Source organism: Montipora capricornis, chromosome 13 (assembly GCF_036669925.1).
Source record: "Montipora capricornis isolate CH-2021 chromosome 13, ASM3666992v2, whole genome shotgun sequence".
Lineage (NCBI taxonomy): Eukaryota > Metazoa > Cnidaria > Anthozoa > Scleractinia > Acroporidae > Montipora > Montipora capricornis.
In genome coordinates this window covers 34,623,413-34,648,078 of record NC_090895.1, presented here as the reverse complement: position 1 = coordinate 34,648,078, position 24,666 = coordinate 34,623,413, and the positions used below count along the sequence as shown (strand labels likewise).

Here is a 24,666-nt window from a genome sequence, read left to right as displayed (position 1 = left end):
AATTCGCACCCATTCCACAGATAAGTGGTTTTTGTAGTAAGTTAACCAATAATAATAGTTTATGTACCCTTGGTTGGTCAGACAATACATCACGTACCTAATTGATTGTGGGTGTTGCTTCTCTAAAGAATATGATAAACAAGAGTTGGTGTCACTACCACCAACATTGCTCCAACACTTTTATTTCATCTCTTTGCAACCCATGCTTATCATAGTCAGTGCAGCATCAAAAGAAGACCAGCATTCGCCGTAATATTGAACACCAAAGTACTCATAGCCTATATCACGTGCCACAAATGCCATTGCTGAATAGTTGCGTTCAGGTTGTCCCGGTCCTTAAACGGCCGGAAATTGGCATACAACGTAGACATCGCACGGTCCGTTGATCTATCTTTATAGCAGCCAACGGCTTCTAATTCAGGTGGTGCATCTATAAAATAATCAAACGTAATCTTACCAAGTATTGCAAAATGAAAATTAATTTCAATGCTCTTTTCTTCCATTGTTTGCAAGATAGCGATCAAATTTTAATTCGGCGGTTTTCAAATTGAGCATTGAGCATTCAGGGATAAATTTCAAGGAGAATCGACAATTGAGCACACAAAGATTGATCTTCACAGCCACGGTGTATTCAGATAAAAAGTTTAGACCTCGAACTATGAAACTTCGTCTCATACTCTATTTGAACAGGGGATGGTTCCCATCTGTGTTTTGTGATACTTGTTACTTATTAAAAATATATGTCTGAATGGATGAAAAGCTACCGAAGCTAGTGAATTATGCCAATCGAGAGCATTCGGCCTCATATCTCCCACTGAGGTAGGCAATTTGATGATTTTGTGGATAGATGAAAACCACGGTTCGCGGAGGAAAATCCTCGCAGTAGGGCTCCTGAGAACCAATACAAACTCAACGAACTTATAAGGTCACCTTTAGGATTTGAACCTGGGAAGTGGCGGGAGACTGGTGCTGTTTTAAGTGCACCGTGCCTGTCCCCTCTTAGACAGGCTCTATGGTTTTTAGTTTTTTTTTTTTGAGAATAGAAGATTTAACCGTTCAACGATGCCGTTCAAGTTTCAAAGGCAGTATTTTTACATTAGCTGTTTCGTGTGTGTCGGTCTGGCCGGGCGTTCGGAGCTTCCCAATCTTCCTAATGGAATTTCAGACCAAAAAAAAGAAAGAATTATTGAGCAATATTGTGGAAATTACCGAACGAGTAGACGACACTTGTATCTCCTCTACCGATTCCGTTTGAGCACCTTGTTTTCCTGTTAGGAGGCCTATAGAGATAGTATGTTTCTTGCGCGTCTGCTCCTGACATGCATAAACCGTCATGACCAAGCGCAAATACATTGTAGTTCTTTCTGCGGGTCAACTCTTTGCATTGCCTTAAAGCTGAGTTGGGTTGTTTGCTTCTGTAAAGTCACCTAGCGTTTCTGAGAATAGGTCCTCGGGGCTCCTAAAACAGCCTATTTCATACGCTGAAAAAAAAAAAACTTTACAAAGTTAAAATTAAGGTGAAAGGACATGTTATCGAAACATTATTCGTCAAGGCAAAGTGTTGTTTGACAGTGGAAAGTAATCCAGACGATTATTCATTCCAGTCGGCCGGAGAGAAACTATCGCATTGTATGAATTTGTACGGAATTGGTAACTATCAGATGACGGCCATATTGAAAATTCAATAAGTGCCTCTGTGTTATAACCACCTCAAAACAGAGTGAGTCAGTGCCAAGACATGGATCTCGTGAAACTAGAATTAAGGTAGCACTCTGATTAATCACAACCCGAACTCGAAGAATTGCAACTTGTTGAAAGCGCAGGAAAATGCTCACGTGCTAATTCCGCGCGCAATCTGTTGAAAAGGGGCGCTAGATTTTCAAGCCAACCCCGGGCGTAGCAATTGCTTTTTGACACTCTATGACGTAGTTCGTTACCTGCCAGAAAGTGTGCACGTATCACATCAGCAATTGTACTTAAAGTTTGAAAATGATTCCGCAATGGACTCTGCCAATTCGACATAGATGAAATCACAAGTTGACAAAATTCCCAGCAAACATGTTGGCTCATTTGTTCAGCTCTTACCTTGACAAGGGTCTGAAGTATTGTCGTTATTACACGGCTCAGTTCTAGGAAGGGGCCTGGTTCATATTCGCATTGTATGTCTGCTACGTCCTCTCTTTCGCCCGCTTCATTAGTTATTAAGCATCTAAGTATGGTGGTTCTCTCTCCGGGTAAGCATAATTGCGAGCACTGCGTCGTGAGATAGATTACAAAAATAGTGCAATTAAACCAAGGAAACTCTGGTCTCCAACACACATAGCTAGATGATAACTAATTCTGGTCATATAATGTAATGATAATGAAATATATACAGTCTCCTAACTGGCTCGGCGCCTGGGCCTCTTCTGGCTGTTCTGACACAAGCCCAGCGCTACAGCAAGTGAGGGTGCGGCATATTGTGTATGCTAAACGTGGCAAGAGTTTGCTGAACTTACTCACCTCTGACCAAGTTGTGGTCCATTGGGCTGGGCATTTGATGTCATTACAGCGACGAAACTCAGCTACAGGCTTAAGCGTTGAATCACACAAAGCTCCCGATTCGTCTTTCTTGTACTGCGTGTCATCCACCTTCGCGCGGCAAACAATAGATTTTGATTGGCTACCGTTACCGCATGTCTTGGAGCATGCCTCCCACTCTGAATGCCATCTGTAGTTCATTTTTCAATTTGAACAAAAAAGGAACACAAAAATATTAAAATGAGACACCATAAGTAGACACGATGACTTGATAAAGTAACTTAATGGTTAATATGTCAGGGTCCCTCTTTGGGCTAGACCACTTAAATTCCTTAGAGTCGTAACAAAAGAGCCTACAGTTTTAGCTTAGTAAGTTAAAAATGACATTTTTGCATTTACCACTACAACGTAGCTGAAATTAAAAACTGGTTGTTTTCTAATTTTCCCTTTCTCTCAGAAGCAACAGCCTTAAAAAAAACAAATCTTAAATCGTCTGTGAAGTCATAGATAGTACACAGGTCATGTACTCACCTATATTCGAGGAGCAAAGGGCAAAGTTTGACAGTATCCGGTTTGGATTTTTTGCCACAGCAGTTCTCACTTGCATAGGATTGATATTCTTCTCCAGTGTCGTTGTCAGTTCGCATGCAGAATACATCCCGCTTTTGCTGACCTGTGAAAGAGTGATATGGCTAATGATAAAGGTGTTGGAAAAGTAGTTCCTTTGTTGCAATATTCATTGTAGCTACTATACAAAGAACTAGTAGTACTTAGCGAAAGGACTAAGATTTAGATGACGTCGAAAGTACTTTGCAATTGAAGTAAGCCTAAACATCTCTCCTTTAGTGTCTGACACGTTTTTTTAGCAGTTACATTGGAGCCGGAATCTTCTCAGTTTTAAAAGAAATTTGATAAAATGATAATGGAATCGTAGCAGAGACGATGATAACCTTCGAGACAATTCGTCCAATTGTTCATCATCCAGGTACACGTGAGTGGAAGCGAGGCTACTCCAGCCTCAAGAGGCCTCAGATAATGATATTTTATTCCAACGTTTTGCTCCCATACTTGGACAAACTGAAAAACAATTAAGAAAAGAAGTTGATTTTAGTCATGAAAAATATAGCTTTATAGACAAGTTGATTGAACCCGATTTTTTAAGCAATTTCTCATGATGGTGTGAGACAGCCGGGATTAAGGGTCCTCTTCAATTCCGAAATTTAAAACAACCAATCAGGCAGTTTCGCGAACTTTCTAACGTCCGAGATACAGGTAGAGACATGTTCATCGTTGGTTTTTCTTATTGCGCATACCTTCTGCGCATCTCGAGATACTCGGATTTCCTATCGGTGATGCATACTAATACAGTACAGGGATATTTTTGCGCGGTGTAAAATTATGCAGAGAAAGTTGATCTTAGTAAGTACTTGGTATCCAAAAAGAAAATTGGGGATAACCATGTATTTTTCAGAGAAAATTAAGCTTCAATTTGAGAAAGGTCGCCATACATGGCTTTGTATTTTAAAGGTTTTTACAATTATTATCTTTGAAAAATGCGTGGTTACCCTCAATTTTCTTTTTTGATTTCAATAACACTTGTTATAATCTACATTTCCCGCATAATCATAAACCGCGCAAAATACCTTTGAATTAGTAGGCACCGTACTTTAATTGGTAAAAAATGTGAAGTGAGGAGAAGAATTGGAGTATAAACATGCAGTAGGAAATATCAAACTTTTCTCCCTGTAATATGTGGAGGCTCCAGAGTTAATTTTGGGGCCCCCTTTTTTTTAATTTTAATTAATGACAAGCCAAGTGTAATCGCCAAGTGTAATCTCCAACTGAGGAAATATCTATTCCCCTCTTTGTTGATGACTCTAAGTGATAAGCTAGAGGACGATTTGAATGACTGAGTTTTTCAAATGGTCTTGTACCTGGGGAATGAGATTTAATATCCCAAATTGTAAGGTCCTGAGGATGGCTCGTATCAAGTCGGTACTTGATAGGGATTATTTCCTTCGGGGAATTACGTTAGAGCATGTGAATGTGAAGAAGAATCTTGGTGTCCTCTGTTTTAGGCCTAGTTCAGATTTAGGCCTAGTTCAGATTCATTGGATTCTTATTTGAATGTAATGTATGTGGAACTTTGATTACATTAATTCAATTTCAAATAAAATGAGTTGTAAAGGATGAGCGAAAAATGAAAGAAAAGTGCATGAGGGGCTAAAAGATGGATGAAAATTAATTAGAGTGGTAAGTTAGGAGAGGATAGAGATTGGAGAAATAGGCGGGAAAAGACCGGAAGGTAAAGAGGGCAAAATTAAGAGAAAATGAGAGGAAAGAGAGGCCGGGATGAAAACATTGAAAGGTGTACCGGCAGTGCTTTCAGTAAGACCCGGCTCCCGCCGGAGTTCCGGCGGGTGCCCTCTTGCAAATCGCCGGCTGTATTTCTGCTTTAATGTGCTCGTATGGAGTCAAATAATTCACCCTATTAAATGGTTATTTATTATTGAAAAGCTATTAAAAACGTTGGAAAAACCCACCAAATAGTTCATTTATACACTAATCTTTGATTTTACCATTGAAAAAGGCACAAGTAGTCGTTTGCGAAAAGCATCATCACTAAAGGTCACACTCCAGCGCACATTACATGATGTTAAGAAGACTCGTTTTCATGCTACCTCTTAAACAAAGCGAACCGACATCGCGGTCGAATCGAAAGGAGTATTAATTGAAAAATCGTTAAGAAATCGCGCAATAAGTTTTCGTAGTCGTTGAACCAGTTATGCATCTTCAGTTCCACGATGAAGCAGCAGCAGTCCATGCTGTCGTTTCTTTCTGCTTTTACAAATTAAAAAAGCTCACGAAAGCAATCAGTTAAGTATTTTATAGTGTATAATATAGAAGAGATTAGGACACATAATTAATACATTAACCACCATGAACTATATGAAATACTTTCAGGCGTTAAAAGTAATGGATTCTTGGGTCTTAATATTTTGCCTCAAATCACTGGAAAACGTGTTTCCGAGCTTCCCGATTTCAAAACTGTTCTGGGTGAGCATGCCCCCAGACCTCCCTAGAACAAAGGGGGCCTTCGACCCCGTTTATTAGCTCCGGGGAGTACTAATTAAAGGGAGAAACTTACATCAAATCTTACTGAAAGCACTGGTACCGTATATAAGAAAACTCCATATTCCCCTTCCGCTCCGAAAAAATATCCTTTCATTTCTGAGGTGTTTACGTCGCGAGTGCTTTTCTATGCAGGACGAACTATCACTTACCACTATTTTCAGAATCGTGTTGATTGGTCCATCAATTTCAATGCGGTCCGGAAATTTAACGTTATTGATGTAAGTTATTTTGGTTCCAGCAGCGTAGAATACCTTGCCCCACCAGCTGGGAATGGGGATCAGATTTGTTCCATTTTCATCTTGAACTCCTAAGAATGTCAATCAAAAGGTTTATGTTCCTCACTGAACGTATATGACTGCCACAACTAAACCCATCAGAAAAGTAAAGGCCGGTTTACTCGGTACGATTTGTCGGCCCGACGGCGTCGGAGTGCAAATCTTGCTTGTATTTTGACAGCCGATGAACGACTGATTCATGGAAATAAAAATCCGTCCGATTCAAAAAATCTGTTGCAGTGCAACAGCTTTTTCTAAGTCGGGCTGACACTCCGAAAGAAAGCGCCATGTCAATCAAAGGGTATGTGAGTGGGTGATGCGCATAAAAACTTAAGGCTGGTTTTCACTAGCGACGGAGTCGGAGTCGGAGTCGTAAGAGCGCTTATGACCTAGTGAAAATCAAAGATCGTAGTCATAAGCGGAGTCATAAGCTCGACGGAATCCGAGTCAGAAGAATCAGAACGTTCCCATTTTCTTCCGATTCCGCTTATGACTCCGTCGCTTAAGATCCAGTGAAAACTAGATTGTCGGAGTCGGAAGCAGAAGCGAAAGAACCAACCAATCACAATGCTTGGAATCGAGTATTGTGATTGGTTTATTCTTCCGTTTCTGCTTGCGACTCCGACAATGCAGCAGTTTTCACAGGATCATAAGCGACGGAGTCATAAGCGGAGTCGGTGTTCTGGTTCCGACTCCGACAGATTGATTTTCACTACATCGTATCGCTCTGCGCTTCTGATTACGACTCCGACTCCGACTCCGTCGCTAGTGAAAACCAGCCTTTACAATTTAAAGCCTTCAAAATAGCAGATATTAAAAGGACAACGGGAATATCTTTTGGGGAAAAATTACACGTTTTACACAATTTACACGGTACGATTTATCGGTCCTACAAAACCGGCCAACAAATCGTACCGTGTAAACCGGCCTTAAGGTCCGACTTTCTATTAAAAAGACTTCCCATTCTCAAATTTTTTGAGACAATTTCGTGATTTTATGAAGAATGATGTTACCTTGGTTAAGGATAGAGCTTTGAGATGTCATGCGAAGAGACTTTCCTATATGGATTAAAAGACACCTAAGAATCGAGTGAAACTTTAATTTGTTTTCTGATTTAAGTACTTAGCTGTGCGATCACTTGTCAGTGGCTGTGTATGTATTTTGGCCTCGTTTTTGACTTCTTTTTCACTTTGATTTTATTTTATTCTATAATGTAAGCATTAAACAAACGATCACCGAGCAAATTATAAGTGGCTGTTTTCTCCTCGAACACAACATGAGTACTGCCCACAGGTAGAACAACAATGGTATCCACTGCATGATAACCTAAAAAAAGAGTATGTAAAATTTTAATTTGCCTTTTTTTCAACATGATACTAAGGATTTCTACTTTCAGTTTTCGTTTATTAAGTGAGTGATCATACAATAGTAGTGATAGATCTCAGTTGGGGTTTGTAATATAGAGAGCTGTAGCTGGCTTGTGAAATTCATGTTACAGAATGGTCATATTATTGAATGCGATTAGATCTGCACGTGACCTGCGCACTACGTTTCTATTGGATGTCACTTGTAAATGATTAACAGGATGAACAAATGTCCACTTTATGTCGTAGAAAGGTCTTTCTTACCGTATCTTGAGAGGACTTTGGTGTAATATGAAGCTATCACAGTACACGAGTTTCCGTTACCATCACAAAGTCCGCATCGATCCCTGAATTTGCCGGACCAAAGCACGTGATCACATCCCACTTCCTGTTAAATGATAAGTGGGGAAGCCCAGTGAATCATTTATTAAACGTAACAGTTCTAATTACGTCAGTTGGATTCTCGGATAAAAGACACCAAGCGCATTCGTATAGGCGTCGGCTTCGTGCTTGACTTAACCTTGGTAGAGAAGGTCTTAGGTTTTCGATCAAATGCAAGCAATGGAAACAAATCTACAGGACTTTGAAACATATATTCCTGTATAAATATGGACCGGATTTAAAAGCTCAGCTCCCCAAGTGGTTGAGCGATCGAAGAGCTACATGTAGTTAACAGTTTGACTCGGCACTTATTGAGGCTGATTGATGTTAGGGGAACCAGATCTTTTGGGGGTTATATGTATGCCATTTTCACTTCCTAGGAAATGTTAACGTTTCGATGTGTGTTTCAAAGATAATCTCTGCTGTCTTAGTGGGCACGTAAGGAAATGGAGCAAGCCCTGTTACAATGGTATTCAATAGGACGTAAAACGGCTTGGGCATAAAAGCTTAAATAATATTCTACTGATTTTGAAAGGCTCGACACTAGAGAAAGTGAAACTTAAAATCGCTACCATGTATCGATTAAAATTTTCACTATCAAGGCCTAGGATCAAGAAGTATCGCTCATCGATCTGGACCTGAATAGCAATGTAGATGTCCTTCCGGGATCCCGGGTGGAGTCTCTATATCTTAACAAGTTTCGTACCTGGCATTCTCCATCCAGGCAGACGTCATAGACGGAAGCATCCAAATGATTGCAACGGGATCCGTCCTTGACATTGCCATAGAAACTGTATGTACTTGCTAATTTACAAGCTAGATGGCAAGGATTGGCTCCTAAGTTTGTGTAACAAATAAAAGAACACTGTCAAAATATCATCATCATAATTTTCATTGTTATGCTTATAATACGGTCTTAATTATTGTCAACAGTTGTTTTCAAAGCTGGCGGCGCAATAAACATGTAACCATAACGCAGACCGAGTAGCTGCGTCCTATGCGAAGAAGGGAATCTTTACGGGCGTAACTGTTTACATGTTGATAACGAGCCAGTTACTTCCCATCAAAAACTACTAAATTCTTTGGTGTCAAAAACGCTAATGAGCCCATAGATTTGTAAAATTTGGAATTTTCAAGGCGTCATATCATTGGTCAGAGATTATCTGGTTTATCGAGTTCAAATTTTCAGAGTAAGCTCATTATGCAATGCACTTTCAATACTTTATTTTCTGCTGACTGATTTGAAAACGATAGCGTTTTGCTAATGAAATAAAAAAACGTGATCATTTGAAAAATCCCCGATAGAGGAGGACAATACAATTTAAGGTTATATTGAGTTGTGAGGTATCCTAATAAAGGTGACCTTTTCGTAACGTTTATTTCAAGTGTATCATACCTTGAACTTGATGAAAGGCGAAATTTTCATCAAATTGCCTACACTGCTGATCACGCATCTCAGTCTGACTTTCTGGACAAGTCACCTGATAGTTAAAACGAGTGTAAAAAGGGCGTGTTGTCGTATTCTTTGAAAAGCACATCTTAGTATCATATGAGTAACATACACATTTAATTTCTGACATTTTTTCTTCGTCCGTTTCTTCGAATTTTTAACATTTAGTTTTGTAATTGGCTGTGATTATTTTAGATGTATTATAATTCTTTATCACAAGTTTGGGACAGTGTTGAGTTTACCCAGGGTTTTTAATAGTTTTCCAAGTTTCCGGATTTGTTCGAAAAGTATAACGGACACGCCCGCCTTTTTTGAAGGGAGTCTTGCGGCAAGCTTCCCCAAGGATATTTCAAGCCCCGTTCCTGAGACTGGAGAGAACACGGATCTTTCTTAAATTCGCAGTAAAATTAACCAAGATTGCCTTTAAAATGGGGCTGTTTAGGAATGATAACAAAAAAAGACCACATGTTATGACGATTTCAAGTTTCATTTGGTTGTCCATCAGTTTACGAGAGGTCAGTGAGTTGGAAAAAAAAAACCTGGAAATGTATGCCATTTTAATCAATGAAAAGCCCACTGAGCCTCCGGCCTGAAGCAAAAACCATGGTCAGTAACCAGTTGATACTTATTTTCCAGGAAAGAAGTGAGAGCCTTTTTCGTCAGTCTCCCGCTAAAACAGAGGATTTTCCTGTTACTTACGTTGGCGTTGCATATTTCCCAAAATGCTTTGGACTCGCCAACACATCCTTCACCGCCATTCTGAGGTCTAAGGGGAACGAAAAGACAGATAAAGATGGCCTATTTATGCAAGACGTCCATTCGCCCGTGCACGCATGCAAGGAAAAACTACTTGACAGTAGAACAGTACTCAACTGATCCCTTTCAAGTTAGTATAAAGGAATTACTACTTACTGTGGGTTGGTACAACTTCTGTGTCGATGACGCAAGCCTCCGTCACATGGTGGGGAACACTCAGTGAATTCGGACCATTCACTCCAACCTCCATGGATCTTTGGTAAGCCATTATCAACACATGATCCTCTAATGCACCACTTACAATGGACAATTCAAACGGAAAGTATTTTGTTAAAATGTTGATAATCATAGCTGCTTATTCTTATCTCAAAGAGTAAATCCCGTTGATGCCTTTATTTTTTTTTTAGGTTTGTTTGAGACTCAGTATTTATCATTCTGTCTTGAAATTATTACATATTTGCAGTTCAAATTTATAAAATTTCGTGTATTCTCTATCATTAGAAAACGAGAGTACACAGACGAATTCAAAGTCTGCTACGAAGTTAGCCACAATCCATTGTAGCATTTAACTGATTTTTTTAATAACTCGGAGCAAGGGTATAATGATAAAAAGCTGTCTCATCTCTCTTTACCGCTCCATTGTCTTGTTTAATAATTAACACAAAAGTAGTCTTACTTCAGACGCCAACAACGACATAGCCACTTTTGTGCATAAAATAAGATCTACATCTTCAGCGTATTCGCAAAACCTTTCCATTTTTCTTCTCTTCACATGCAACAGAAATGTGAATCTCTTGGTAACTAAAACCCAGGTCTTACTTTCCTCTTTCCACAAGCTGTTCCCTCCAGTGGTCTTGATAAACGTGACTTGCATCTATACCCGTCTTGTGTGCAATAAAGAGCTTCACATGAGCCCTAACATTAAACGGAATCGAATGGAGGTAAATAGCATTAAATTTAGTAAACAATAGGTAGGTAAAAAAATCAAAGTTAAAAAATGTCAAAAAGGCAAAAAATGAGGCGTCTCGACGCTTCTCTGTTATCATTATATGGTCAAAAGTCAAAAATAAATTGTAATTCCTTTTCGGCTATCCTAACATACCTCCCTCTGAACACATCGACTATACCCAGTCCCATACTGGTTAAGGCACTGTTTGTCCGCGTCCACTAGTTGACCTGGGAGCTTGGTTAGAGTTGATGGAGAAGATGTTGGACGCGTTGGGGATGGTGGATCATCAAGACACCAAGACTCGTTTCTCCTTTAATTTTGATAATAAACATATTGTCATCTCAGACTCGTAAGCCAATTCAAAACGTCTGATCTTAACGAGGCATGAGTATTCACCTCTCGTTTCCTTTATGCACGACCTCAGTTCAAATTTCATTCCGCCGACAACAGCAAGAGAGTTTGATTGGGGGAGGTAATGGGTTCAGTCGCCCCGTGTCTTGAAACTACTTACGAGAGCTGTTTCTTTGATATGTCAGGGGCGTAGGAGCCTTTAAGCCAGTAAGCCCGGATTTACAAACTTTTGGACATAATTATCCAAACTTTTTTCCCGGTGAATGATTTCTCTTTTGACTTCGCTTTTTTTTTAGGAAAAGATCAAGAAAGCAAATTTATAAATTTATTTAACCTCGCCTGGTTGTTTTAAAGTAAAGCCGAAACCATTTAAATGTGTGTGTACTCATAAGGAGAACCACGGGAAGGCAACGCCATCGGGCAAATATCCAAGCCGCAGCTCTTGAATCCTACTGGCAAATAGCCGTGTATTTTCCCCTCATCGATCACCTTGTACAAGAAATGCAAGACAGCCCACTGTCACAGGAGGATCCATTCTTAGGACAATATCTTGTCCCTTAAAAGCTACGTGCATGCATTCACAAGCGACGTTCGGGATAAGGCACATACAAAACCGATCTGTCTGAGAAGAGAGAGAATATGATAGGAAGATCCTTAGATCGAAAACGAAGTGGCAGCATTCCCCTCCTTGTGAGAGCCCAACGACCTTGCCAGAAACCCTGGAGAGCGCAAATCCAGTCCTCTTCCCAAACGGAAATGCGGTACTCACCATTCTCCTCACATTGCCGGCCCGGATTTCAACGGCGAACCCGGAACGCTCTGTCAGTTCGACGCGCCAAGTAAAAGCCTACTTGAGTGCCACCATTAAACTTTAAACGGAGCAGTTGTGTTCCCTTGCTCTGATTCATGCGTACCGGGAAATGACCGTAGACGTGGAGACTGTGGTCCGTGATTTTTTGCGGCAGAAAGAACAGTCTCCTTATAGAACTCCATAGGGATCCATACTCAACAAAACTCGGGTTTTTGTCGAAGAAATATTGTTAAGATAGGCTAACATTTTTCAAATGAATGAAGGGGGCAGTTTCTAAAGAAATTGTGGTGCTGCGTCGGTGGGGAAGTAGTATACAAAAATTTGGTTTATCAACGGAGTTGATAATGTAAATTGGCCACCGTACAGAGATTCTAAAAGCTGACGTTTCGAGCGTTAGTAAATTTCTGTAAATTTCGAAACGTCAGCTTTTAGAATCTCTGTGCGGTGGCCAATTTACATTATCAACTCCGTTGATAAACCAAATTTTTGTAACATTTTTCAAAATGCACCAGTGGTTTTCTTCGTGTTTTACAGACATCTAGAGTTCCAATGACTTCACGAAAAACGTCTTTTTGTAATGGAAATCGCGTTGATATTGAAGAAAGAGTCACTGAGACATGATGACATTAAAAAATATGGTTCCTTGTTTGTAAAGCCATCCAGGGTTATGATAAAAAATTCACGAAGAAACCACTTTACACCTGTTAATAAGTCCATTTTTTTGCTCCTCTAACTTCCACGAAATCGCAAAGTTTGGAACGGGCTTACAACCAAATATGGCTAGCTACGCCCCTGTATGTCATGCTTAAATGTTTGGAAGTTCTTGATTCCTAGTCTAAGATGGATCAACTGTCCGACCCTTTTGAGGACTTTCAAAAACGTCGGAAGTAAATACAGCGATATAACTCAGACGCTTTTGACTTGCAAGATGTGGAGAATTTGTGCAGTTGGTGTTTTTAACCCTTCCGCTAGAATTTGCATATAATTATATCGCTGTTTTTAAATCGAATCCCAACATTATCACCAGGGGCCAGATATTTTTTCTAAGCGTGTTTAAGTGTCATATCTTAAGAATTGGAGCCCAATTTTAAAAAATCTCGATACTTCCTAGTAACCAATCACTGAATGCCAAGGAAACGGTGGAGCTGAGTATTGTCAAATATTAATCAGCATCAGTAAATTAGCTAAATGATTTTTATCGACTCTTGGAATAAGGGATATCATAATAAGTAATGAGACTCCATGCTGCCCCGTTTGAAAATTGTCGGACTAAAAATTCTTCTGCGCTACCAAATTGTACTCGGTCAACGTCCTCGCTAAATTTTCGCCGTCTTTGGAGTTCTTTTTGTTCACTGATTATTTTCAAATTGGACAGCATGAAACTCACTGAGGGGGCTGCCGAAGTATAAAGATGCAAAAATAAATAAAACTTAAACTTACGATAAGAAGTATTGCAGACCTCGTCTGCTGCACGAAGACCACTCGAGAGACTTGGGTCCCGACGTTTGAACCGATGACATGATGTTTACATAGTTAGGGCACGACTCCCTCCCATCGTGATTGAGATGAAGGCTGTGAAAGGTTAGATATTTTGCATGTAGTTTCTGTTTTCACCCATGCAAGAAGGAACATTTAGTTACGATATTCGTGTTAATTAGTACATTGTACTGATATAGTGCTTTCTCGGGATTTCTTTAGCCCTTGCAGTGTGGGTTTTAAAATGAAATATTCAAGTGATGCGCTGGGCAGTAACATACGCACTAAGTTTTGCAGGGAAGCATCAGAATGGGGTGATTTTTTATTTATTTAAGCAACAGCATTTATGTTGTCGGTCAAATCCGGTCTCAGGTTGAATCAGGTTTTACGTAGGTTAAATTGGTAATCCTCATTTTTTCTAGGTTGAATGACTGAAAACCCAATACCTTCAATCAAGCTCCGTCTTACGCATCTCAACACATCTTAATGTTTCGTATCACCTTATCGGTTTCTGTATTCATACACTTATCCATTCAGTCTCAACTTTAGGAACCCTTAGATTCTAGGGCGAGAACAAGAACGAGTACGAATTTTGACTGCCAGTTTTTGGCGAAAATACTTACAAAATTCATAACCCGTACGATCAATCTTACCCTTTGTTAGCAGTATACTAGGTTGCTCAGTTATTCTTATTGCTGGTAACTGAGCCTTTTGGCTAATAGAAAAATGCCAAAAAACCCGTGTTGTTGACTTGTTTTGACGGGACGACGTTTTTGCAAAACCTCGTACCAAAATGACGACGGTACCACGTTTTTGCCGCAAAATGACGCTGGTTTGCGGGCGCGCGCTGTTGTTTTGTGAGAAAATCTCATACTCGTAGTCATTCTTGTCCTATAATCTAAAGGTCCCTTATACAACATACTAAGGGAAAAAAGACCTATCCTATGCAATTACCGATACTCGAACTCGCACCTTCCAGATCTCTAGTCCTGTTTTCACCAACACACTACAACGACGAAGATGCTCAATCCACCACAGTTCTTTTCATTATTTGCTTTTGTATAAGTCAATTGATATCCATGTTAAGTGACCAAAACTAACCCTAACCTGACCATAATTTGTCTCTAGGCTTAATTTAGGCTCCAAAGAAAGTTTCTTCAGTTCGTCTGAGTGTGTATTCAACCTAGGTAAACTGAGGATCACCAATGTAACCTATGTAAAAACGGATTCAGCCTGACAACCGATTTTACTGGCAAACATTTATACCCAAAACTCGGTATTGTTTGTGAGTGATAACGCAAGCATTCTTTACTTACTTGTGACCAGTTTCGTGTGCAATCAAATAAGCAGTCTGCAATCCATTGTCACCTTGCACATTGACAAGATCTTTACGATAGCAGATATTGCTTAATACCGGTGCAACGCCTATTAGTAATAAGAGGTTGAAGAGGTAAATACGAATACAGATACAATCTTTATTTATACACGATATTAAATTCAAAGCTAAAAGCTTGTTTGGTCGTGTACAAAATTACAGATTAGTGATAAAATAAAATGCTAAAAAAATATTAAAACTACATTCAAGGGAATATATTAAAATCATTCATAATAAAATAGGCATTTAAAGAATTTAAGAGGACAATTCAAAATATGAAATTCTTAGATCTGTTGTTGATTATTTGCGGGGCTAAAACGTTGAAATTAAAATCGTTAAAAGCCTAACATTTAACGACATTTTTCAAAAAGTATTAAATGTCCGTGTAGTCTAAAATAAAACATTTTGAACGACCTATGGCGTTCCAGAACACAGCCCCTCTATAGGCAATGGAGTTGATCGTATTTTTGACGCAAAACTCGGAGTTATCAACCCATTCTTCATTTTTTAAACAGATCTGTTGCTGTGGGTTATCAACTGTTCAGCTAAAGCGTGTGGAAGCGTACCATAGAAACCTTTGTAAAAAAGCTTAATTATACAAAATTTACATCCATGCTTTAAGGTGTTCCATTTTACAGTAGCCTGAGCTAAAACGTCAGGTTATTGATAAGTGGAGTATAGAGCTCACCAATTTAAGTATTACTGAAGCACCATAGCATTGAAGCCACTTGTAATCCTATATATAAGTGTCCATACATTAAGAGACAATTCCTTAAATTGTCCAGACAAATCTCCCTTTTACATTATGCTTCGTTGAAAATAGTCAGATCCTGTAACCTAACCTTGCAAAAACAATCAATCTTACCTCCGATTGGACCACTGTAGGGGAAAAAAAGAACAGAAAATACGACAAAACCTTAGTAAAATAAAGTGTTGTTATATTGATGCAGTATATGCACTCATTTTATTTGGCGCACGAGGGCCTATTGTGCCATAGCTTGTACGAAGTAGGCATTTGACATATTTCTCGATAAAGCAAAAACAAACAAGTCGGAAAACAGAAAAACGGCAACAATCACATGGACACTCCCTACACCAAAACGATATCAACAGTAGTTGTATTACCACCACCTCAGTGTGAGAGGCAGGGTACTTGTTGATATATGGTTATATTTTTATTATTGATCTTGCGTCAAGTGTCAGTTGTCTTGCCGCCGCAACTCGCTTCGGTGGCTGAGTATTTGGTGTGTAGTGGGTAAATGAGATCAAAACAGTACACCGACAACTGAACGCGCAAGTAGCAACACCAACTTGCCATCCCCTTCAAAACTTTGGAATCACCAATGAGCGCCAATGTACCAACCTCCCCAATGTACAACGCGCATTTGTGATGTAATGTAATGGTTAACCCTTTCATCTTACCTGCGGATGAGAGATGCAACATCGAATTGCAGTGGATCGGACTGGTTATCTCTGTTATTGGCTCGGGCCCAAGTACCGAGTTTTTGCACTACCTTGACATGTGAAATACGTGAATCAGAAGGGTCTATACCGAGCTAATAAGGAAAAAGAGAGGAGACAAATCTTACAGCCCTGCATTGATTTCCACTGCCCTCTACTGTTGCTTTTCTTAAAAGCTAACAGATGAAGGGTTTTAAATTGTGTATTGTGTGTTTTTTAATTTTACGATTGCATATGACCTGTTGACTACATCGATCCATGTTTATTTAGTTGATTGAGTAAAAAGCCCTAGTTTCTTTGGCTTCGCTGAGCTACACATGCAGATTTGGTCTAAGTGGACACCGTTTTTTTATCACATGATGCGCTTCGTCTAATCAGTTTAAGGGAAATGCTTTTTATCTACCCGAGCTGATGAAACGAAGAATAATCCAATATTGATAAATCTATTGGTAGATAGATAGCCTTTAATTTGAAATTTTAAGTATTTAAAGCTGTGAAGCTTGTAGGGTCGTTTGTGGCTTAATCAGAAGCGATAAATACAAGCGTTTCCGCTCTTTCGAATTTGCATGGTGACTTCCTACTTTCACTTGTTTAGTTTATATATATATATATATATATATATGTTTCCTGCATTTTTCATGTTTTCTTACTCGTTTTATGTATTTTAGTGCAATTGGCATAGGATTTCATTAATGTGGCCCGAATCTAATCATACCAGAGAGACGTACATTTCAGGCATCCTGCTGAAGATTACGTCGATCGTGCGAACATTACTTCCAGGAGATTGTCGATATCTTTTGCCAATGTAATAAGAACCAAGGTTATCATATTGAACTTATTTTTGTATACCTCTTTGTTTGTGATAAAAATAAGACGTGATACGACGTAATTGATCCTGATATCACCAGCTGTTCTGTCCTGAAAAATTGCATTTACCTGTGAAAGCCAACGAACATCAATTAGACAATGATGTGCGTTCAAGGAAACATCTGCCTGAGCAATTGTGTAAATGTTCTTTTTTTTTTTTTTTTAATATCTTGCCGGATTGTTTGGGATTTCCAGTTGCCCAATCCTTATATTGACTAGGACTCGTTAACTTTACCCAGTCGAATCAAAAACGGATATCGTTTCAGTGTACCTATTGGTTGGCCGGAAACCCTGTGAATAATTAATGAACACGAGATATAGTTATTATTCTTGTTTTAGTATTACTTATCTGCCGTACAATGCTAGCAATAAGGAGAAGGAATTCTTCCGCCTTTTCTCCATGACTTGCAACCACTTGCTCGTCTGCCAATAATGCCACTTCCAGATATTTACTAATCAATCCTGCTCTCGTGAGTAACTGTCGGGGTCTTTTGTCTCTATCTGCAAAGTAGATTACATTCAGTTTATCTTGAATACGTCGTGTCTATGAGTTTTGAATAGTGTTTGTTGAAGCGATATATATGGATGTTACCATCGTCTAAACCTACTTTGCTTGTTCTCTACTTGGCAAATTTGAAAATCAATTTGATGTCAACGTTTGCAAACAGAAAACAACTATTTCAAGGAAGGGTTATGTGAACGAGATGAAACGACCTAAGTTTCTGAAGATTCACATGAAATCATAGTAATTCACTGCTCGTAAGTGTGTATGGTTTCACACTTGGAGCTTATCCTGTTTGAATTTCGATCCAGAAACACTCAATTACAAACGATGTTTTCAGCTTACTTTCCATGGTTTGGTAAAAGTGAGAGAAAACCTATATGTTCATCAAGGCAGCACTCTACACGAAAGCCAGCTTACGCTGTACAAAGCCTGGTCAGAAACATATGATATTATGCCAACATACAGCGTTAGCGAAAGCAAAGAAATTCTAGAAGAGCGATAGGTATAGTTTGCAAAGATCTTCGAAAAAGTACCAAGAGATCGCAAGAATAACATTTAAGTGAATTCTCTTTATTGAACGTCGGTAGTTCCTTGAGCTACGAGGCTGGTATCAATAGAAGCCGACGGTGCACCCTTTACCCCCCTCCCTCTGTCAGTGCTCCATTTTACGGGTATTTAAAGCTATAGCTACACGGATCAGAGGAAAGTCGAAACAGACGCTGAAGTCAGCGAGAATCTAACTGGAGACCTCTTGGTCCGATAGGCGCGCTCCAATCAGTTGAGCTACGCCTGCTCAAACAGACTTACTTAGTAACAGGAACAAAATGTGGACATGGCTAAAAAAAAAAGAAGCTTACCATCGATTGACGCGACGGCGAGATATTTCGTAGTGTCTGGGCTTCATCGCCGGGGATGAAATAACATTCCAGTCACTTCTTCGAAACTGTGTATCAGTTTAGAAAACCTCTTATTTTCGTTTTACTTACGTTCCTTTTCGTCTGCATAAGTAGAGGCACCTTTTTTATACTGTGATGAGCTGAGCAGGTTTTCACAGGTTTCGTGTTCCGTCACTGTTTTCCTGTAAATAAGATGCGGTTTTCCTCCATGCGTACCGTTGGCGTGTTTAGCCAGATGCGGAGGCAAAGCGTAAATCACAAACGTATCGTTTGACCGTTTCAGGAAACCAGTCTGTCAAGATGAGAAAATATGTCGCGTATGAAAACGAGGAAAAAGGAAAGGAAAGAACTTTATTTAAGTGTCTAGTAGATTTAGCGCTGGAGCACTAATTGGGAACACTGTAAAGTGAAATTAACAATTAACACAACAAGTCAAATGTTGGTTTTTGAGGAGAGGGGAAACCGGAGTACCCGGAGAAAACCTCTCGGTGCAGAGTAGAGAACCAACAAACTCAACCCACATATGACGCCGAGTCAGGAATTGAACCTGGACCACATTGGTGGGAAGCGAGTGCTCTCACCACTGCGCCATCCCTGCACCCCCAGGATTTGGATGTTTTCGTTCAATACGTGAAGCTGATAGCCTTTCTGTTGTGAAGACAACCTAACAAACACTCTTATCAATACTGGATACGACAGAGCTCAGTACTGTGATCTTTCCAGATCGGTCGCTATACCAACCCCGAGGTTGTGCTAGGCGTGTCGTCACTTCGTCACCGCAACTACACCGTCCGACAAAGACCTAATATACTTTTGACCTATCTTCCTGTTAGCTTAGCCAAAATACTATTCAAATGTAAATTTCAATGACTTGACCCTCCTAATATTCCCCCCCCCCCCCCCCGGGTCTCTCTCTCCCTTGCTCTTCCTTCCTGTGTAGCTTTTTTCCAGATTCGACGCGAGCTAAGCCATTATCAGTTCCTCATTTGTCAACGGTTTTAGTAAAAATACCAATTCTGAACACTCATTTCTCACGAGCCCACCAAATTCAGTCAAATATTCCTGGTTAAAATGTTCCCACCGTTAAAATTCCACCGTAGAATTCAAGTGCAAACGATTTTCTTTCATTTCAATCCGCTAGCTGCGCAGTTGAAGCCCTGCCAGCGACGTCACGCAGCTGTTAGTGTCCTAAACGAATCGATAAAACGATGAAAGAGCGCCTTTTTAACGCTCAACACCTCACAGCGACCGTTGAGTTTTCGCTTGGTTACGAGTCTTTGTTGGTGGCTTGGTAACGAGTCTTTGTTTGTCTTTGTTCGTTACCAAGCCATTCTGAAATTATGTCAATGTCGGCGATTTTTGATACACTGGCATAGCGTTTTGCATCAAAGTTGAAAATGGTGTTTTTGAACGGGAAGTTAGAGAAAGTATGATACAAAATAAAAACACGTAAAAAACTCCAGAGCTCAGGTACTATCTTACCATTCCGTCGCTAATGCTCAGGGCCACTAAAGAGTTTGGATCTGGCAAGAGTTTTCCAACCAAGTAATGGGTAGTTTTTGAAAGTGCTCTTCTGATTCGTCTACCATATTGGTCACGTGTTTCCAACTGGAGACCATGCGCCATAAACTTTTTGTTTCGTCTAACATGAATGTGGAAGTGTTCATGTAAAGCGTCGATTTTGTACTGGACCTCATCATGATTTGCTTCATTTTCAATCATAGTACGCTTCGTTTTTTCCGGTCCAAGGAAATATGATTGAAATTCGCCTTTTTCGGTTACTCGATAAGGTATTGTGACATTGTATTCCGGAACTGAAAAAAAATGTGGTAGAAAAACTTGATTATTGATTCTGAAAACGTAGGATTACGGGAGAAGAGGGCTGAATAGCTTTCAAATTCAGTCTGCACCTCACTTATGTAACACACAGCTGAGCATTCAAACAACTGTAGAGATAAAAAAGTAATTTGACTAAATGAGTTATCGTGACGTTAGGATGCCAAGTGGAACCCATAATTGGTTTGGAACTGTCTTGGATTCGCGTACGATGAAGACGTTAATCATTCCTTTGAATTTTATAGTTTTACCTCATCCGCACCATGTTTATTGTTATCTGTGCTAGGAAACTGAGCTGCAGGGTTGCCTTTTTGTGATAGTAAGTGAAATACACAATATGTGTAGTGCACTATAAGTACAGTACACACTATGTCTCCCGGGCTGTAGGAGTGTAAATCCGTGGTGCCAATAGGCCCGCAGTGCGTGCATAAATCAAAAATAAACAGGTCTGTTGGAAGCGTGCTTGAGTTTCAACAAAATTAGCCCCCAAATCGGCAAGAATTGTGACACTGATGAATGATAAAGCCACCGCTATTTCCAAAACGATGGAATTACCTGGTGATAGATAACCTCGTCTAGGAGAGTAAATTTTTGACTGCAGAAACAATGGTCAACCTCAAGAGTTGGGCGATTGTGATCTTTGTGTTGAATTCGCACATTTTAACACTTGAAAGAAAAAAACAATCTAACAAAAACAAAAACCCGGTGTCTTGCCATCATTTTGACACAGATGTATCCTGTCTCGCGAGTAAACACGCAAGGTAACTTGATCACGGCGCCCGCTGAATTTGATGTCACTTTCGATTTTGCGATTTACATGTGCAGCCAAAAGTACAATTAAAAAATTGAACTTAGCAAAAATCTTCTCAAATGTTTTTCCCTCATGGTAACTATTTATATTCTCGATTCAAGTTGTTTTCATGTCGCAAACTTTGTTGCTGATGACAAAATATTTTATTGTCGATCGACACTTACTGACAAGGCTTAACTTCAGTGAACTTTTGTCGTAGAAAGCTTTCAGACGCTCAGAGTGCATGCTTACACTTGTGGTGAAAAAAAAGTTGAAAATGATCAACATGCCAGCCTCGAAGCCAATGTTTCACGATTCCCTTTTATTTTCTTCAATCTCTCTGGGTTACCTAAGGCATCTACCATGGCACTATAATGATATACGGTACCAAAACAATATCGTGTACTATTAGAGCTGCATATTGCGCAAAGATAACTTGAATTTCCTGGAAGATAAAACACAGCTCAGTTGACAATTATGGAATAAAGCGCCGTGTTACTGCACCACCACACGTAAGCAATGCATGCCTATTTTTGTTGTTGAGATGGGATGCGCAATACAGAAAGCAGAGATGGAAATGTCGTCTTTTGATTAATCAAAGTTGAGTTTACTGCTGGCTTGCTGCTGAGTAAAATAATCTGACTCCCTCCTGCTTTTAAACTTTAAGAGATAATAAATTACTTTACCTACCCTACTTAACATTAATCGTTAAGGTAATTTTTTAGTTTTCTATGCTTATGCTGCCATTACTTATTTATTTAGCTATAGCGGTGTCCAACTAGAAAGCTCTGCTCCTTTGGAAACAGCACACCTATTAACTAACTATATTATGGCCTAATATCGTTCTTCTCTTTTTCTATTATTTATAATAGACATTGTGTGTAAATGCTTCTGATAGTGTGAATAAAGAATTGAATTGAAAATCGTGTTACCTACATGGCGTTCCCTTGCGTCGATTCTCAACCATTAAAAGAGATTTAACACCGCGTTTACAGCGAACGGCAAACGTCGGACTGAAATTTCCCGTTGTTTAGGGGGTTATGGTCCATCGTTGATTGGTTGTTTGTTTTGGTCCATTGTTTTCTGCTAAACCAATCCCAGGAGACGTTGTAATAACTGCCTACTGCCACCGAAATTTGCGCAATGCCAAAAATGGAAGAAACCTTCCGTTTTAGTGAATTTGTTGTCTGTTAGCTCCAGACATCAAGCTACTTTTTTAAGAAGCAAGATCGATAAGTTAAAATAAGAGGATTTTCATGCTTTTATGAAATGCAAGCAGCGCGAATTCTTTTTTGCCGTTTCAGGTGAACCCGATACTAAAACTCTCCAATGACTTGAATTGATTTGGAGGTATGCATCCACAATCGCAATAATTGCTTAACTCGTCGCCGCGCAGGATTCATCCCATATTATTAATACGAACTCTGTGATTTCAAAAGTCCACTTCATGAAAGAGGGACCATTGATCTAAGACTAAATTAATGAGCTAGATTTTGGTTAGAGAAAAAAAAGTGTTCGAAAGGGGTAGAGTTTTATTTACTTCTTTACGCTGTTGTTAGAAAGAATAATGTATTAGTTGTCCCAAAAAAGGAATCATGTGGCATTTGTCTTGGCATGAGAAGAATGAACGCCTAACTTTGCTTCTGGATGGACGTGGACTGGCTAAGTCGCTTATTGACGAGCTTGGTTTTTCGTGTAAACCATCGATTATCAATAAAGAGATCAAAGTATACCGTTAAGCGAATTGTCCACAGCAAAAAACCGCTTTAGTTCCTTTCTTGACATGAAATGATGAAGTCGCTGCAAAAAAAGAACACCATATAGAAAAATAAAAACCAACTCTGGACCAACAACTAACTAAACTTAAATTTAGCGTACACATGCATTTTCCACATGTCAATAGAACTCACATCTGTTGTTTCATGTTCAAGGGTTTCAGTTCGGCCGAAGCGAGCGAAGGTTCAAACAAATTACGAAAATATAGGGCCTGAAGACAGAATCCACTTGATGTTAAAGGTGTCCATACCATTGGTTCAGAGACCTTTTCTCTTATTATTATTATTATTATTATTATTATTATTATTATTATTATTATTATTTATTTATTTATTTATTTATTTAGTTATTTATTTATTTATTTATTTATTTATTTATTTTCACATGACTTCGTTAAAAAATTCGAAAACTGAATTACGGGATCAGAGCCAAAGCCAGGCCTAATGGCCTAATGGTCAGCAAAGATTTAGTGATGCCATCGTGTAATCACTCGACAACAGGACAGCGCGGGACATTATCGTGCATGCGAGGGAGCAGAAAGGACGGGGAAGTTTGTATTTCAAGGTTGAGTTTATATGCAAGGTTTTTACTGTATAAATATATTGTAACAAAGCTACGCTACTTAAAGATACTACATTAAAGAGAAAATAATTTACTTAAGTACGGCAAGAATTAACACATACACAAAAACACGCCCAAGAGGCAAATAGAAAACGGAGAAGTTGCAAAACAGTTAGTAGGGACCTTAAGATCTACGACGGCGACGCCTACGAAAACGTCACCTCAAAATAAAACTTTGCTCTATTATAAATCTTTCGCGATTATTCCATATAGTTCACATCCTAAAATATTGAAGATGTATACCAAAAATAAATTGTTACTATAGATTTCAGAGTGAAAACAGAGAATGAAAGATTCTGTTTGGTATGCTCTAGTTGTCTTCTAAACCTAAAATTTAGTGATTTCACGTCGTCGTCGTGCAGAGAACCGCAAAAATATGAGGTCAAATCCGTGCCGCACGTGCAGCACGATTATTTATGCTCTTTTAACCAATGATATTATTGTTTTCTGGCGTTTTCGACGACGTCGTCGTCGTAGATCTTAAGCTCCCTAGTATAAAAGGAAGAATGCGGACCCGGACTGCGGACCGGGTGTAAAACACGAACTGAAAGCTGCGAACCAGGTACAAAACACGGACTAAGTAGAAAACACTGTGGAAAAGGCACAGAGCAATTAACGAAATGGCAACAGGCTGACGAGATGAATTAAAGTCTGAAATGGAAATGGTGGAAATAATGTTTCGACCATAATTGTCACGTCCTTAACTGACACTTGATAGATGTTAGCTGACGTTTCCTCAGAGCTAAGACACCAGCCGCATATTTAGAAATCGAGAAATTTGAAGGACTTCAGTGGGAGATGCCATCGTGATACTTAGTTTTTGTTCACCTCGGTGTCACACGGGTCTATCTTTGAACAGCACTCGACCAAGAGAATAGCTGTTATAGTCCATGCCCTGATTTAGTAAATTACGCGTACTCACTACCGACTTCAGCTTCTTACGCATACTTTGGCAGTAAAGATTGCGTGACAAGGCAAACCACTCTTCCTTTGTGTTGAATCCATCCGGCCATCCTGGCTCGAACTACGACAACAGCAGTAAGAGGACTTTAATATAAAGATGGAAATATA

At 39.4% G+C, this 24,666-nt stretch overlaps 1 protein-coding gene across 1 annotated transcript in view; it reads right to left on the bottom strand.

Annotated features, from left to right (window-relative positions):
* Nucleotides 1-1,276: 1,276 nt before the first annotated feature.
* The window catches only part of LOC138028509 (A disintegrin and metalloproteinase with thrombospondin motifs 6-like), a 24,285-nt gene continuing 895 nt past the window's right edge, over nucleotides 1,277-24,666 (bottom strand). Inside the window, exons 3-25 of the mRNA XM_068876081.1 lie at nucleotides 22,932-22,998; nucleotides 20,055-20,386; nucleotides 18,663-18,864; nucleotides 17,530-17,672; nucleotides 17,154-17,240; nucleotides 16,266-16,399; nucleotides 15,709-15,722; nucleotides 14,785-14,893; nucleotides 13,433-13,564; nucleotides 10,984-11,140; nucleotides 10,701-10,796; nucleotides 10,038-10,177; nucleotides 9,825-9,891; nucleotides 9,072-9,156; nucleotides 8,382-8,512; nucleotides 7,559-7,682; nucleotides 7,167-7,256; nucleotides 5,805-5,962; nucleotides 3,471-3,597; nucleotides 3,052-3,193; nucleotides 2,503-2,710; nucleotides 2,086-2,253; nucleotides 1,277-1,481 (exon numbers count right to left, since the gene is read on the bottom strand). Of these exons, the coding sequence (XP_068732182.1) occupies nucleotides 1,470-1,481; nucleotides 2,086-2,253; nucleotides 2,503-2,710; nucleotides 3,052-3,193; nucleotides 3,471-3,597; nucleotides 5,805-5,962; nucleotides 7,167-7,256; nucleotides 7,559-7,682; nucleotides 8,382-8,512; nucleotides 9,072-9,156; nucleotides 9,825-9,891; nucleotides 10,038-10,177; nucleotides 10,701-10,796; nucleotides 10,984-11,140; nucleotides 13,433-13,564; nucleotides 14,785-14,893; nucleotides 15,709-15,722; nucleotides 16,266-16,399; nucleotides 17,154-17,240; nucleotides 17,530-17,672; nucleotides 18,663-18,864; nucleotides 20,055-20,386; nucleotides 22,932-22,998 (2,925 nt within the window). The 3' untranslated portion in view covers nucleotides 1,277-1,469. The remainder of the gene's footprint in view (nucleotides 1,482-2,085; nucleotides 2,254-2,502; nucleotides 2,711-3,051; nucleotides 3,194-3,470; nucleotides 3,598-5,804; nucleotides 5,963-7,166; nucleotides 7,257-7,558; nucleotides 7,683-8,381; nucleotides 8,513-9,071; nucleotides 9,157-9,824; nucleotides 9,892-10,037; nucleotides 10,178-10,700; nucleotides 10,797-10,983; nucleotides 11,141-13,432; nucleotides 13,565-14,784; nucleotides 14,894-15,708; nucleotides 15,723-16,265; nucleotides 16,400-17,153; nucleotides 17,241-17,529; nucleotides 17,673-18,662; nucleotides 18,865-20,054; nucleotides 20,387-22,931; nucleotides 22,999-24,666) is intronic.